Below are 17,665 nucleotides of genomic sequence, written 5' to 3'. Positions count from 1 at the left end.
TGTATCAATGTCCACACATAAACGAATAAATCAACACCATAAAACAATTTCTTGCAATTTTTTAGGGTTGTTGCCTACTTTGACTAGACTATATGGCAGGTTTGCCTCAAAGTCTCCATAGATCTAGGCAAACTTATGAGTCCAGGTCCTTCATCAGAACTTGATAGGATCAACTCAGCTCATCCACTAACACATTCGCTTTCCCCTGTAGGAAGCTAGGAATGAGCCTTTACTTTGTGTTTTCTCTGCCCAGAGTTCTCTGGCTGTCTAACAGTGGGAGAGGGAGTTAGTTCCCACTTGCTTTGCCCCAATGCTTGCAGACGAAAGAAAGGTTAAGGTACTGTTTGCACAGACTGCCGCAATGTTTCCAGAGAACAGCAGAGAGAGGGCCTGAAGGCCCATGTGAATCACCTTTAGCTCCATTACGTTGATGTGGCACATCTTTTCTTGGTATGTCCACTTTCCTGCAACTTTCCAACTTTCTAGAAGTGGCCCCCACCCTATGTATAATGCATCGGAATTGAACTCTAGGTTGGGGTTCAAGGGGAGGAGAGATTCCTTCCTGGAGTATCTACCGACAACTAATATCAAAGGTCTTCCTTTATTTCCGATGTGATCAGGAAGACTGTGGAGTTCAGGTTAGTTTTCCAACACCAGTTTGCTTTGAAAAAGAACTGTAGTCGCCTTATATGGAGGCTGCCCTATGTTACAAAAAATATTCCACTGAGGCCAAGGTTCCGTAAGACTCATCCATTGGAGAGCTGGGCAGGTCAGAGAGCCAGGAACTCCCAGACTGTCTGGAGGCAAGACTCAGCCCTCTTGGGTAGAGTAAAGCTAAAAAAGCTTGAGTCTCCAGTCATCCCTAAATAAGCAATCCTCTGTGAAGGTGCATCTGGAAGGTACATCTGGGATTTCTTTGCATTTATTAATGCCCAGCTCTTGAGTAAGGCAGTCTCTCCCAAGTCCTCCATGCAGTTATTCCAAAGGGGAGTGCAGGAGCCAGTTGTCTCCTAGTAGAGGGACACTTTTATCCCAAGAGATGGAGCCACTTGCCCAGGGGAAAGAGAACCCGGGTGAAAACTTGAGGGGCAGTGATAGGACAAAGCACAGTGCCCAAAACTAGAACAATTTTCCTTCAAATACAAATCACAGAATTTTCCTGAAAGCTGGATGAATAGGAACGTGAAAGCAAGCGTCTTCCATGTCCAGGGTCTACAACTTCCTCTATTGCTTGTTTTAAAATCAGCGACTCAACTTCCTGAGATAGCGCCAAAAACTTTTCCGATTCTATTGAGTAAGCTGTCAGAGTGATAGGTATCTTGGAAAACAGCAGCCTTTCTTTGAAACGAATCGAATAACCAGTCTTCATGACTTGGGCTACCCGAGGTTCTGCCCCTCTTCAACTTCACTCCTTCCAGAAGAGGTGACGCAAAGGACTGGATTCTCACTTGCTGGCTGGCCTGAACGAGGTTTTCTTGACTGCCTTTGACAGGGGATGCAAGTTAGTCCTGGGTCTAGGTTGGGGGTTTAGTCCTTCCTCCCGAAAAGGGTTGCTGCAACTACACAGACGGCAGACGAAGGCTCCTTCATGTGTTTCGTTGACTGTGCCAGAAGATCGTGTGTCGAACTACTCTTGCTTGGCTATCTCCTGTGGGAACACATGTAACTTGCCCAGTGGAGAGAATAAACAGGGCCAACAACTTTTGCATGGTCGTTACTCCCTTTGTGGTAAACGATCAGCATAAATTGCTTCATATGTATGCCCACGGATAAGAGCAAAGCCCATTCTGATGAGCCATCTCTAACTGCCTTGTCTGTACAGCCAATCCAATGCAAAATCCGCAGCCACGACATGACAATCTTCAATCATCCGGGCCAAAGCACCCACTATCCAATCTAAGAAAATTAATGTCTCTAAAACCTTAAAAAGGTTCCTGATGAGGTGGTCTAGATCTAGGGAGGAGAACAAGACCTTGGCCAAAGCAAAGGCAGTAAGTCACGTAGCATCGAACATACCAGAAAAGTCCTCTTGAGAGGAAGTAGAAACTCCCAAGGAAGGAGCTTTCTCGGTAGCATAAAAGCGATAACTCTTCTTTAAGAGCTTTGATGGGTAGGTAGGCAAAGGTAGCCTTACCTAGCTCTCTTTTAGTTGCCAACCACTCATCCACTACCCTCAATACAGGCAGTACCCAGTTATCAGCAGCTCTGGTTATCAGCAGCTCTGGTTACACCAGCTCTGGTTTTATGGCACTTGTATAGTACCAAAAATCTCCGAAAGTTGGTGATTTTTGGCGGCGAATTGCACAGACTTCCAGTTGTCAGCTCAGATAATAGAGTACCGGTGCTCATACATATCAAACAGAGGTGCCATTAACCAGTTATCAGCAACACAATCTGGTTATCAGTAATGACAAGTGCCAAACATTAGCAATTTTTGCTTATCATCAAGCCACTGGAACAAACCCCCTCCCCCCCGCCCAACCACTAAAACCAGGTACTGCCTGCACTCTATTCGAGGAAAAAGAATGGACTAGCTTTGGATGGCAGCTATCAGTCTTCCTTTTCCTCACCAGAAAAGTTGAAGTCGGCAGTGCTGGTTCAAAATAGTCTGGGAAGTTGACCAAAAAATTCTTCAACAGGCTAGAATATGCTGAAGAGGAGGTCAAGTCATGATCCACTTCTTTATTACACAAAAGAGGTGATGAGGAGGCATCCCCAATCTTAGAAACAGTGGCCTTCTTCAAGAATACCATAAGGGCGCTAAGCTGTCATTGAATCACACAGTCAAAGTAGGGTCCTCTTGAGCAGTATGTGTGGTGTGAAGGAGAAGGTGGCAGTGAGCACTGACCTTTGGTGCCAAGCAACCAACTTTTGGCACTGAACATCCCACAGCTGGTGCTCAGTGGACAAAAGACCGAGAGTGTGACGCCATGCCTAGCACCAAGCACCCAGGAGTCGACTAACATTCGAAAGTGAGAGGTTGCTTTCGATGGTCTGATCACATGGAGGCCAGCACAGGGCGATCGAAAGAACCCAGAAACTGGGCTGTTCCATGAAGAGTGATCAGAGAGCGCTGAAGAAGCAGCAGGAGGCATAACAGTATAGCAGGACAAAGGCTGTGGACTCACATCAAGCCCCTTTAACTTCTTGTTAGGCGGAGCCTCTCAGACATTGGGTGCTTGGCACTTCTTGTCAGAAAACAATTCAGAGTCCAAAGACAGACCACCACTCAGTACGACTCCTTTCCAGTGGTGCTCTGTCACAGCCTGGGACCATACAACAGGTTCAATGGATGGGGCGACTGCCCATAGGGCAAACCCCACCAGCCTCCCTTGGACCTTTGGTGTGTCTTCTACCCAGCACGAGGAGTGGGACAGTGACCTTCATCTGTAGGAGCACTAATGGGACAGAGCCACCTCCTCTGGCAAAACACTAACACAGCACTGCACTGAAACTTTATTTTTCTATGAAAACACTGAATGACAATCCTAATTCCATTAGAGGGTTAGCTAGAAAATCAAAATTTCTTGTCAAACCTAGATCTAAGGCTGGCTATGGCATCAAGATTGGAAGCATGAGAACCTGGTAATGGAGTAGTATGTGTAAAAGAAGGGGGAGGACTAAGAATGGGAGAAACCAAGAATCAGAGGTGAAGAAAAAGTGCTACGCTCTGCTTCTACTGGCAAAGGAGTCGCTTCAATGCTCGCCCTATTTTCAGCTCTTTAGGACCACCTTCCTCTGTCCTTATCCATCTTTTCAGAATTAGATTAAAAGATCTTCCACTGTTACTCATCCCACCCTTGACATTCTATGCAGATTACCTCCCTGTTATACTCTTGGCCCTTCACTTTGTTCATTTAGTGTGATAATCATAACTAATCTTGAGTAATCTAGTTCTGCAACCTTCAGTACACAACCAAACACCTGGACAGATTAGACTCTGACATATTGTCCAAAAATCACTAAAGTTAATCTCAACTATAAGGATTAACTAGGCCAAAAACCACCAAAATTAATACTTTACCAACAACAACTGGAAAAAAAGTGAATTGTGATGAATAAAGATGTCTGCAAAAACCACCAATGTTGGTCAGGAACAGGCAGAAAACTAATAATTAGCTCTCTGCTAAGCTATACCTGCCGATCCTGCAAGTAAAGTTTCCATTCACCTACACTAGCGATGGTGGCACCAACCCAAACTTGAATTTTGGACTGCCGTGATAGGAAGTTTTTAGCTATATTTAATTGCTTGGTAAGTCACTTAGATAAAAAAAAAACATGCTTTTGCTGCAGTAGTGACGTTTGATTGTGCTCCTGACCTCACAGTTCCAAAACAAGAAAAATTCCAAAAACCTAAACACATCACGCACCACAGATTTTGGATAAAGGATTGTGCACCTGTACCATCCACAATAAATAAGAGCTAGTGATATTTACCCTGCACATAGGAATATTACTTGGAATAGCATTCTTGACATCTTTTACCCATTGCTGAGGAACACGTAAGGGACAAAAATCAGTAACAACACCTCCTATGTTGTGACTCTTGATGAATTTTGGAAGAACAACCTTTGCTTCACCAATGAGTAGATGGAATTCTATACAAAGTTCCTTACAATCATCTGCCACTTCTTCCAGCCCTGAAATTTACAAATTTCAAATTTTAACCAGGTAGAAATTTAACTATGAATGTATTTGTCTCTATTACTTTTTATTCCCTCTTTCCATGACATGTGCATTATTAACTACCAATTTTTATGTAGATAATATCCCTTAAAAAATGATATTGTTATGATACAATAAAGTTTCATACATACTTACCTGGCAGATATATACATAGCTATCGACTCCGTCGTCCCCGACAGAAATTCGAATTTCGCGGCACACGCTACAGGTAGGTCAGGTGATCTACCGGCCTGCCGCTGGGTGGCAGGACTAGGAACCATTCCCGTTTTCTAATCAGATTCTCTCTTCCACCTGTCTCCTGCGGGGAGGCTGGGTGGGTCTTCAATCGTATATATCTGCCAGGTAAGTATGTATGAAACTTTATTGTATCATAACAATATCATTTTCATACATTCAACTTACCTGTCAGATATATACATAGCTGATTGACACCCTTTGGTGGAGGGCAAGAGACAGCTAACTCCTGACTAGACAGGTAAACAACATGTGTTGTAGGTATTTATAGACCTTGGTTCCTCTGTGTTTCTAGACGAAGGTCGACTTCCTAGCTATTGCATAGGAGTCTGCTTCGTCTCAAGAGCCTTAGCAAGATAGTGGATCTGTGGCCAAGAGTTCTTGTGGGTCTACCGATGGGGTCTTATCCACTTACTCGGTCGAGCCTAATTGGCATTTGTCAATGGGTGCTAATCCGCTTATATGACAACATGCCTATGCCTATTGGCATAACTAAGGAGCGCAACACCGATCCCGATCACCTGTTCCTAACATGAGGGTTCGCGCTAAAATTGAAAAAGAGTTATCCCCAAACTGTTTTCAAACCTCAAAAAAAAACAAAAAAAATCACTAAGCTAAAATAAATTCAACTCATTTATTAAAGGATCAGTGTCGGCTCCTTATCCCAGCAACGTATCCGCTGATACGTATAAACCAAGAGAGAAGGATCTCCCGTAGGTTAACTTGAAGTCCTTCGTGTAATGAGCAGTCAACACATAGTTGCATCTCTCATATGTTAAAGCTAATATGTCTTCCTGACATATTGTTACGAAAAGAACAAGAATTTGCAAAAGCTCGCACTTCATGAGCTTTTAAATTCTCAGCTGTTTGAAGGTATCATCAAGTCACTTATGAAGTGCTTTAGAGATCACCATTGTTTCAAAGAAGACTAGGAACTTTCTTTGAACTGGATCTCATCTGGATGAAGCCTAGTGCCTGGCTTGCGCCTGGCTGGCGCCTCGCGCCTGCTGGCGCAAGGAGTATCCTGTTTGGAATACTCCTGGCGCCTGACAGTCGTAACACTCCTCGAATACTCCTGCCGTCTGGAAGGCGCATCTCGCTCAAATACTCCTGGCGCCTGTTAGGAGCATTAAGCTCAGAATACTCCTGGCGCTTGGTAGGCACATCGCGCTTCGAATACTCCTGGCGCCTGGTAGGAGTAAAAAGTCTAGAATACTCCTGGCGCCTGGGAGGAGTATCGAGGTCATTAGATACTCAAGGCGCCTGGCAGGAGTATCTCTTCCCAAATACTCCTGACCTATGGAAGGCGCATCTAGTTCTGAATACTCCTGTGGCTTGGTAGGAGTATCACTCATGGAATGCGCCTTTCGAATGGCAAGTATATTGCGCTTAGCGGGCGCTATACTCCTATCAGGAGTTCTCTCTTCTCCAGTGGCTCTTGTTGCTTGGATGAAGATCTGGGCCTAGAACGATCTACAGTAAAGTCAGGCTCTTTGCGCCTACTTGGCGCCTGGCTCCTAGTTGGCGCCAGACGCTTGGCAGGAGTTACTTCCTTTCCCCCACGTCTCGCCTGCCTAACGCACCGCTCCCCCCAGAGATGGCCGCTTGTGCGACAACTCCCCTGTAGGGTTCGTCGCGCCCGACAGGAGATCGGTATTTGGATCTCTTAATCGGAAGCCTGTCATCCTTTTTACGAGTAGGCTCTTTAGAAAGTACTCCTACCAAAGACGCTAATTGCTCCTGCACATTCATCAAAATTTAGTCAGGCTACATCCAGTACGATAGGTAGAGGTCTAAAAGTCCGAGAGACAAGTCTTCCTCCGAGGAGGATCCTTATTGAATACTTCCGTTTCTAACAAGTTCTCCTCCTAAATGTTGTTGAGTTTTCTCGTTGCAGAAGCTTCCCTATCCTTGCCCGAAGGAAGGGAAGGAGCCTGGAAGCTTAAAGAGATTCTGAGCTGAAATTGGTAGGACTCCTGATTTCTAGCTCTTGAATGTATCTCTCTGACCCTTTTGGGAAGTAGTTTGAGCCCTCATCGCGTTCCAAAGACTCTGTCAGTAAACGTTTAACCTGTCTTCTTCTGTAGATGACAATGTCAATACATTACCCGGACAACGAAACCTCTATCTGAAAGCGTTGATCCAGGAATAAAAGGCTTTAGTTCTTTTGCCAAACATACTATGCTGGCCAGAACCCATTGCCGAGTCTTCATAGAATTTGATTCCAGATTCTAAAGCCCAAAATTTCACTTGTCCTTTTGATCGTTTAGGACCAAGAGAAACATTTGATTAGGAGCAGTTCCATCTTGTCGGAACACGGAATCTGAGGCCCAATTAGGATCCCATTCTAAGTATAAGATCTCTTACTCTTATCGTATAGAGGTATTGTATAAGATCCCGAGATCTTAATTCTCTACTATCTCTAATATTCTTTGTCGAGACAGAGTATATCTTTTTACTGTGTTCATTGATAGCATAAAATACCAAGGTGATTCTTCCCTCTGAAAGGGAAGAAAACCATTATGTGGTTCACAGAGGTATCGGAAGAGGACAGTTTCCCCTTTCCATCTAGCACGATCTGCAGCAATTCTATGTCTTTAACACATTTAAAGGAATTATCAAGTTTCCCTTGAAAAATCCTCTCATTCATATTTACTTCTGGTCAGTCTGCACGCAGACAGACTCAGAGTGGATAGGTTTTTCAGGTCCAATATTTATAATAGATTCCGATAAAATCTCTACTCTCTTAAGAAAAACCTTCCGACACATGCTGAAAGAAGAACGTGACCTCTGTGAATCCAACCTTTTTATTGCCAAAATGATGCATTCATCTTCTTCCTTTGACGCCCATTTATTTTAATATCTGTTAAGAATATATATAACTAGGGGAAAAAAAGACTAAAGTTTATTCCCCTATTTAAATTAAAGATGGTGGCGTATCTTGCTACCTCTCTTGTTTCGAGGAAACGGAAGCAATCTATAAGAAGCTCGTTCATCTTCTGTCTTGCGAAGAGATCTGTGAATACTTTCCGCAGGGTCTGACAACTCTTTCCAATAAATGTTAAACATACGTTAACAGTTATTATCGTCGATCAAAAAGGTTCTCACGGACGTGCAAAATCCCGCATCGAACCTGGTAAGGATCGTTACATTCCGTGTCTGTTTCCAAATAGGTTAAATCGTGCTCTGCCGAATTAAAATAATTTATAATACCGTCACATTGTGGTAAACAGCATTCATCTAGGAAACTCTTGTAAGGATAGTAGGAACTCTGTAATTAACCACGGTGTGTGCATAAGGCTTAAACCGTACGTTATCTTAAGGTGAATTTTCTACTACATTCTTTCCTCGCCGAGGCAGAGAGAGATCCTTAGCAAAATGAATACGATGTTATTCATGTTTGCCTAAAAATCCCCTCAATTCGTGGATAAGTCCCTGATTGTAGGGGGAATATACGGTGAAGCATTCCGATCCCTTAGGGAGAGAGAGATGTAACCAACCGTTCACGACGAGAACCGGATGGTACTGGATTGGCTCACAATTACAGCCGTCTCGTTCACTGCCTGGCTGCATCATTCTGAAGTTGCCAGTTACTACCTTCAATGAATGGATATAATAAAAAAAATTATTCTCGAGTCTAAGAAAGCTCTCAATAATGCAAATTTAAAGCCAAACAACCTTTGTTAAATACCGAAGCTGAGTAGGTATTGTCGTAACAAACCTTTTAAGCGAAGTCCTTACTAGGAAAATCCTGTAAGGATATAGATAATTCCGTAGCGAACCAGAAAGGCAACACTGGTATGCGTATATGACTTGTCATTCAGTAGTCGTATACAGCAAGCCTTTCCGACATGCAGAGAAAGAATGGAAATCTTACTCTCTTCGTTCTTTTCGTCAATAATCCCGAATGAGTATTAGTCGAAAGAGATCGCAAATGACAACCGAGGATCGAAGAGAATCTCTCCAGCTTTTATTATCTTGGAGATAAGTCCGTATTTTACGCCTTTCTTATCTGGAAGAGCCTCTAATCAATGAATGAGAGCTCGTACGAATCTTGTTCAACTTCCAAACGATTGCCCCTCTTTCTGTAAATGGTTGGTTGCATTATTTTTTAGAAGAAGGATGATTTTAATATCCTCTTACTAATACTGAACTAATTCTCACAATTCTGCTCTATCTTCCATTCCTCAAGTTGGGAGAAGATTGAGCAACCGGAGGAGAGCGCTTCCTTTCGAAAGGTGAAGGGCTTTTAGCAGTACCGACTCTAACCTGACAAGGGCTACGGCAGCCTGTCTATATCTTGAGTCCCTGCCTGGAAAAAGCCGAACTTGCTCTTGCCTTTATTGCATTAAGACGATCCTGACAAGGGCGACGGCCGCCTGTGCGACAACTCCCGTCCCTATCAGGAGAAGCCTCGAATGTCTTTCACCTTTCGCTTGGAGGACTCTTGGCGGTTTGTCAGGCTCTTCTTGTAGGAGAAAGTGCCTGGCGCTAAGCAAGAGATCTTGCCTAGAATACTCCTGGCGCCTGGGAGGGAGTTATCGCGATCGGAATTCTCTCGTCCTCGTCCCTCGGTGGAATACTCCTGGCGCCTGGTAAGGAGTGATCCGTCGCTCCCGAATACTTTTCCTGTCGCCTGGGAGGCGTATCGTGCCTCGGCAATACTCCCGCTGGCGCCTTGGCAAAGAAGTATCGCTTTCCCTAGGGAGGAGAGTTATCGTGATCGGAATACTCCTGGCCGCCTGGTAGGAGTATCACGTTCCGAATACTCCTGGCGCCTGGGGAGTTGAGTATCGTGCTCGTCGGAATACTCCTGGTGCCTGGCAGGAGTATCGCGTTCCGAATACTCCTGGATCCTAGCAGACGTATCGCGCTTGGAAAGTTTTCTTGTTGGAAAGTTCTGAGCATCTGAAAGGCGATCCTCGCCTGGAAGTTCTGTACGTCTGGAAGATTATTTGAATCTGGAATCTTCCGCCTTCTGGAAGGTTCCGCTTGTGCGGAAGGTTCTGTGTGCGGAAGGTTCCGATCACTTGTACATTTGTTCTTGCTTAGAATTCGACAATACTTCCATTTCGACATAGCCCTCCCTTTCTTCTGAATGAGAAAGGACTTCCATTTCGATGAAGATCCTGGTTCATAGTGCTTCAGGCGCTTTGCGCCTATATTCAGGCCCTTCAGGTGCTTTGCGCCTCGTTTCAGGCGCTTTGCGCCTTGTTTCAGACGCTTTAGGCGCATTGAGCCTCGTTACCGGAGCTTCATGCCCCAAGGAGCTAGAAGCTTAAAAGTTATATATATATGTGTAATCACTAAACGAGATCCATATAATTCATTCGATCAACAAATATTCTTTAATATCTAATTCGTTCTTCTCAGAATAGATATATTTTCATATACACGTACCGATGAGGAATTTATTGAAATAACTATTTCAAACCCCCATGGGATAGAGCCCCCCCCCCGTCCAGCTGTACGGGGGACGAACCCGGATAGGGCAATGCCTCTACCGCAACTGTTATCGAATGATGTCTTCCTTTCTCCGTCTCTTCTGAGGTTCCGATAGCCAGACGAGATTATCTTGCATCTTCATTTAATCTACGCCGTTGAATGTTTCTTCTCCTTATTCGTCAAGACGATAATAATAAGGGAACACATTGAATTAGGATGCCTTTCCAATGGCTATCCCTGGCAGTCTGGGACGTCCTACAGAACCTGCCGAGGGGACGCCTGATCGGTGGGGATTCTCTGTAACCTCCGTAAGGCTTTCGACATTCCTTCTCCTCTGGGCCTGTGAGCTTGGAAGAGGTCTAGACCTGGGAGCGAGACAAGAGCCGATCAGACGCACCCTCTATTGCAATGGGGAACACTATAATCACTTCTTACCTTATAATAGCTCGTATCTTGAGCTACATTCCTTTATCTTCAAATTGCAAATGAATTTGTAGTTTCTGTGAAGTAAGAAGGTGATGAGGAAAACTACACTACTAGTACTGTTAATATTCTAACTGCTCGTCAGAACGAGAGCTATTAAAGAGCTTCTTAAAAAAAACATATCTAGTTTCTATTTTTTGTTTTTTGCTTCCCAAATCAAATAGGAAAGTTACCTTTTTTTCCTTTTCCAATCAAATCAAATTCTAAACTTTATTACACTTTAATCAATGAATAAATATTTATATTTCCCTTTCTTGCAAACTATGTAATTGTCTACCGTAACGAAACTTCGGTAGTTACACATCCTCTATTCTTCGAAAACTTCGAAGTTAATTCATTAAAAGTTATTAAAAAAGTTATTAAAAGCGTATGCCGAACCACCGATCCCAGGGTACTTCCCTGTAAAAGTTGGCCCAGAAGATCGATGGCGATGAAACACGAAAATCAAATCAGGAGGGAAAGTAAACATATGTTTACATTCCCAGCGACAGAGAGAATCTGATTAGAAAACGGGAATGGTTCCTAGTCCTGCCACCCAGCGGCAGGCCGGTAGATCACCTGACCGTACCTGTACGTGTGCCGCGAAATTCGAATTTCTGTCGGGACGACGGAGTCGATAGCTATGTATATACCTGACAGGTAAGTTGAATGTATGAAAAATGAGGTTACTGTAGCTAACATAATTGTGATATCATTAGATATATTATACTACAGTATACATTCAATGAATGTTTAACCCAATGACATACAGTGCCTCAGATACGAAATTAATCCATTCCGAAGCGGCCTTCGTAACCTGATTTTTTCGTATCTAGAACTACATTTTACGTGTAAATTGCCTAATTCGTTCCAAGCCCTACAAAAACACCCCAGTACATTTAATAATAAAGCTAAATAGACCAATAAACAATGAAATACAACAATTTGGACCATGCAATACCTAACCTAACCTTTACTGTACCTGTAAATAAAGTGTATTAGTGTACAGGGTACAAGAAATAACCGAGAAGGTAATCTGCCACAAGGCCAGCACTATTTTCGGTGATCTGAGTGCCCAGGCCGATGACGACACACGAGAAGGGACATCGACGGCAACCCCAGACTTCAAGGCTTCTCGGGGGTGGTTTGATAAATTCCATGAAAGGACTGGCATCCATTCGGTGGTGGGGTATGGGGAGGCTGCCAGCTTGGACACGAAAGCGTCCCAAGCCTTTATTAAGACGTTTGGCGAGATGACGATCAAGGAAGGCTACAGGAAAAAAAGGCCTCGTCGGATGTACATCACTGAGGAAGAGAAGAAGCTACCCAGGCATAAGCCTATGAAAGACAGGCTTACGCTCGCACTTTGTTCCAACACCAGTGGGGATTGTAAGGTGAAGCCCCAACTTGTCTATCATTCCGAGACTCCTCGAGCCTTCAAGGCCCACAGTGCTAAGGAGAAGCTTCCGGTGATGTGGAGGGATAATGCAAAAGCCTGGATAATGAGACTTTTGTTCACCAAGTTAGTAAATCTGTGTTTCGGCCCAACAGTGAAGAAATTCTTGGAAGAGAAGCGCCTCCCTCTGAAATGTCTGTTGTTGTTGGACAATGCCCCTGCTCACCCGCCTCCAAGCCTCGAGGAAGATATCCAAGCGGAGTATTCTTTTATCAAGGTTTTTTTATCTTCCGCCTAAAACCACCCCTCTCCTCCAGCCCATGGACCAGCAAGTGATATAGAACTTCAAGAAACTGTATACAAAACATCTTTTCAAGAGATGTTTCGACATCACCGATATCACAATCCTCACCTTGCATGAATTTTGGAAAGAGCATTTCAATGTTGTCATATGCATCCAACTCATCGATCAAGCTTGGTAGGAGGTTTCTAGGCGAACCTCGAATTCTTCGTGGTGGAAACTCTGGCCTGACGCTGAATCCGCCCGAGACTTTGAGGGATTCAACGTGGGCGAAGCTGATGCGATCAGAAACAGTTGACGATCCTGAAACTATTTCGCAACCAGATCTTGACGAGATCGTTGCACTTGGGAAGTCTATGGGGCTGGTCGTTGACGAGGACGACATCAATGACCTTCTCGAGGAGCACCAAGAGGAACTTACGACGGATGACCTGAAGGAGTTGGAGGCCATGCAACATAACGTTATTCAAGAAGAGTTCTCTAGCAGCGGCGAGGAGGATCCTATGACAACGGCAGAAATTAAGGATGCTCTAGCTGCTTTTCATAATGTGCAATCATTTGTAGAAAAGAGACACCCCGAAAAGGCTTACACAGGTCATATGCTTGCGCAGTTCGATGACGTTTGCCCGAGTCGTTTCAGGAACATTTTGAAAAGCAGGCAGAAGCAATCTTCCTTGGATAGTTATTTTTTAAAGAGGCCTTTAGTAGTAAGCAAACAGAAAGGTCCGAGTGATACGAAAAAACAGAAAATTGAAAGTGGTGAAGAAATTGAAATTTTGTATATATAAAAAAAGTATAAAAAAGCAAAAAAAATGTAATAAAATAAAAAAAATAAAAAAATTTAATTCTAAGTTTTTTGTAAAATAACAATGTCGAAAATTGTATTTTTCCTAACTATACAAACCTGAGGTCCTTTAACAATAGGAAGGTACTTAGCGGCAGCTGAACCAGTCTTAAGCTTCGAACAAGGGGGTTCGGTAGTTAACTACTTGTCCGGCAGTTGGTGGTCAGTCCGACTGCGAGGAAACGCAGAGTAAGGGGTGGCATGAGGTGGGACTATGCGTTAAGGACCTCAGGTTTGTAAAGTTAGGAAAAATACAATTTTCAACATTGTTATTTGTTCCGATACATATACAAACCCTCGGTCCTTTAACAATAGGAAGACTCACTTCTTGGTGGGTGGAATCTGAGTCTTATGAACAGACTGGGGCTCGTCCTACCTTGGATCGCTCCCTGGTCGTAAGAGCAAATGGAGGGATCCTAGCCTCTGCCCAACTGATCAGGGTGTGTACCGCAGGATCAGTGGTCAGACTTCTGGACCAAATTTATAAGAGGGAGGCAAGCGTACCTCTTATAAATAGCAAAAGGCAAGAACTGTTCCTACTTCAAGAGCCAAAATGAAGTCATGGGTTTGTCTCTTGTTGGCTTCCACTCTCCCCCCTTTGATGGGGGGAGTGGCGGATATATACTCCTATCCCTACTGAAAGGGATAGGATGGCGCTCGGTTGTGTAGTTTACCTGCATCGGCCTCCTGTTCAGTTTAGTGAAGACCGCGGCCCTCTGCCCACAGGTAGAGGAGACGAACGAAGGAGGAAGAGAAGCCAGTCACACTCTCTTTCACTCGTCCATTCATGCAGTCACACAAGGAAGCGATGCTGTTCTGTCCCTCAGGTGCTGGGTACACTACACAACTTGTTGAGCAGCCACCACAGGTTCCAAGGACAAAGTGTCCAAGGCCCTGTGGGTAATATCCTGCCTTCAGTACCTGCGCCACGGAGAAGTTCTTGCGGAACACAAGGGTTGACCAATACCTCTTGACTTCGTGGGCTCTCGGACAAAGGGTACGGGTGTCATCACTACCAGCCGTGTCGTACGCCCTCCAGATCACCTCACGCAGCCAGAACGAAAGTGTTCTTGGACACTTCTTTCTTGGTAACCCCAGTGATAACGAAGAGGCGTTGACACTCAGGCCTGAGGTGCCAAATTCTCTTCAGATAGCACCGTAGCGCCATCACAGGACAAAGCAGCATCTCATCCGCATCATTGTCAGTGAATTCCTTCAGGGAGGGGATCGTGAAAGACTCGAACTGGTCGTCAGAGACCGAAGGATTCTGAGTCTTCGCTACGAAGTTCGGGTCAAAATCAAGCGTCACGGATCCCCATCCCCTGGAATGCTTGACATCGCAGGAAAGACCATGGAGTTTCCCTACTCTCTTCGCCGATGCCAGGGGCAGCAGGAAGAGGGTCTTGAGGGTTTGGCTCGAAGGGTCTGCGAGTCAAACTCCTAAGGACGGGAGTCACATCCCACCACGGGGGCTGAGTTCCCTGGGTGGGCAAGACCTCTTGAAGCTCTTCATCTGGAGGGAGATGTCCACACCTCGCAGTTTAAGGACTAGGGCCAGGGCCGCTCTATATCCTTTAACTGCAGAGACGGAGAGGAGCTTCTCTCGGCAAAAGAAGACGAGGAAATCCGCTACGTGCTGAAGAGTGGCTCTGAGAGGAGAGAGACCCCGTCCATGACACCAACCACAAAAGACAGACCACTTCCCCTGGTATACAACTGCATAGGACTCTCTGAGGTATCCAGCCATCTCTGTTGCTGCGCTGCGAGAAAAGCCTCTCCCTCACAAGAGAAGGTGGATAACAGCCAGCCGTGAAGACACAGGGACTCGACGGACCGGTGGTACCGTTCTACATGCGGCTGGTACAGGAGAAACCTGGAGTTTTCTGTTGTGCCGGGTGGCGAACAGATCCACGACTGGAGGCCCCCACAGGTTGAAGAGCCTTTCCGCCATGTCTGGGTGAAGGGACCACTCGGTTCCTATCACCTGATCCCGACGGCTGAGCTTGTCAGCTACCACATTCCTTGCCTGGAATGTAGTGGGCTGACAGCTCTACTGAGCGTGCTACGGCTCACTCGTGCACCTGCAACGTCAACTGGTGCAGCGGAAGAGACACTAGGCCAACCTGCTTGTTGACTTACGCCACTACCGTGGTGTTATCGCTCATCAACACCACTGAGTGTCCCACCAGACGATCCTGGAACTCTTGTAGAGCGAGGAACGCTGCCTTGAGCTCCAGGACGTTGATGTGAAGGTGCTTGTCGTGATGATCCCACACACCTGCAACCAGCAACTCCTCCAGGTGTGCGCCCCATCCCTTGGTCGATGTGTCTGAGAAGAGCAGCATCTCCGGGGGGGAGTGCGAAGAGGCACTCCTCTTAAGAGGTTCCCGTCATCCAGCCACCAGGCTAGGTCCTGCCTCACTTCCTCCGTGAGGGACACAGGGAAGAAAAGAGGGTCCCTTGCCTGTGACCAACACTCCTTTAGTTTCCACTGAAGGGACCGCAGGTGATGACGCCCGTGAGGGACTAGCTTCTCGAGCGACGACAGGTGGCCGATCACGACTTGCCACTGCTGAGCTGGTTGCTCCTGAAGGGACAGGAACTGTTCTGCTGCCTCCCTGAACCTGCTGATCCGCGAATCTGCAGGGAAGACTCGCCCTGCTACCGTGTCGATTAGCATGCCCAGGTACTTCATCCTCTGCTTGGGTTCGAGATCTGACTTCTCGTAATTCACTACAATCCCAAGATCATGGCAGAATTCGAGGAGTCGATCCCTGTCCTGCAGCAACTGCGAGCGGGTGCCTCACAGGACAAACCAATCGTCGAGATACCTCAAGAGACGTATGCCTACCGAGTGGGCCCAAACGGACACCAGCGTGAACACTCGTGTGAACACCTGTGGGGTGGCTGAGAGACCGAAACAAAGTGCCCTGAATTGGTACACCACCCCGTTGAGGATGAAGCGGAGGTACTTCCAGGAGGATTGATGGATGGGTATTTGGAAATACGTGTCCTTCAGATCCACAGAGAGCATGAAGTCGTTCTCCCTAATGGAATCGAGCACTGATCGTGCTGTTTCCATCGTGAACCGAGCCTGGCGAACGAACTGGTTCAAGGGAGAGAGTTCTATCACCGGGCGCCAGCCCCCAGAGGACTTCACCAGGAAAAGTCGACTGTAAAAGCCAATACGATCTCCACAGCATGTTTGCTCAGCATGGCTTCTACTTCCTGCCGAAGCGCTACATCCTAGGTCGAACCAGAGAACGTACGTTTGCAGTTGGACCGGGTTGGAGGTGAGGGGTGGCTGAGACTCGAAGGGTAGTAGATATCCCTCCCGAAGGACGTTTACTATCAAAGTCTCTGCTCCAAAGCGCTGCCATGTTGCCCAATGGCTCGCCAGGCAACCCCCCCAACTTCCAGTAGCAGGTGAGGGGGAACGCCGTCCCTAGCGTTTCCCGCCTCTCTTCGACTTCTTCTTCCCAAATCCTCCTCGAGAGAAGGACTGGGAGGAGGGCTGGTTACGGTCGCTCCTTACCGAAGAAGTCGAAGGCAGTCTTTCCTCTCGGCTTCGACGAGGCAATCGTCTTAGCCGCAGAGGAGGCGCTAGCTAAACTTTTGGGCTTAGCCGCAGTCGTCTGAGGTTGCCCGGCCACCTTCGAGACTGCCTGGTGGACCAGGCGGTTACTAGCGTCAATGCGCCATTGTTCCACCGCAGTGTCCACCATCTCTCTGGGGAAGAGAGAGGAGGAACTCCGCACCGGTCCGTTCCAAAGATCCAGGGCCGCCTCTTGCCCAGCTGCCCTGGTCACTCGGGTGAGGACAACATCTCTACACCGGAGAACCAGGTTGGCCCACAGGTTAGCCATCTGGTGGGCCAGGTAGGAGATGGCCCTACCTCCAGACTGGCACAGTCTCACAAAAGCCGGGTCCCCTTCAGGAGAAATGTTCCCTATGGAGGCCGCGGCCTTCGACACTGTGAGGGAACACAGGTCGATCTATGAGACTGCTTGGAATGCTGCCATGGCGGTAGATTCTAAGGCGAGTGCCTCTTGCTGCGAGAACCAGAGGTTCTCCGACAGGAGCTTCTGCAGAGACACCCCCGGAGTTAGCCTAGCTAGCTCCGGGTTAACCTGTTTGGGTGGCAGAGGGTCTTCCGAAGGCACGTAGAATCACCTCTGTTGCAGTAGAGGTGGGGGAAGGAGCTTGGAAGACCTACCAGACCGAAGCGAACCTTCCTGTCCAGAGACAAGAGCGCCCACCTGGCTCAGTACGCTGTCAGCCAAGGCCGATTGCGGCA

At 46.4% G+C, this 17,665-nt stretch overlaps 1 protein-coding gene across 1 annotated transcript in view; it reads right to left on the bottom strand.

Annotated features, from left to right (window-relative positions):
- The window catches only part of LOC135198626 (deoxyribodipyrimidine photo-lyase-like), a 236,887-nt gene that overhangs the window by 145,182 nt on the left and 74,040 nt on the right, over positions 1-17,665 (bottom strand). Inside the window, 1 exon segment of the mRNA XM_064226383.1 lies at positions 4,438-4,640. Within this exon segment, the coding sequence (XP_064082453.1) occupies positions 4,438-4,640 (203 nt within the window).

Source organism: Macrobrachium nipponense, chromosome 22, assembly GCF_015104395.2.
Source record: "Macrobrachium nipponense isolate FS-2020 chromosome 22, ASM1510439v2, whole genome shotgun sequence".
Lineage (NCBI taxonomy): Eukaryota > Metazoa > Arthropoda > Malacostraca > Decapoda > Palaemonidae > Macrobrachium > Macrobrachium nipponense.
Note: the sequence above shows the minus strand (reverse complement) of the source record. Positions and strands in the feature narration are given on the sequence as shown.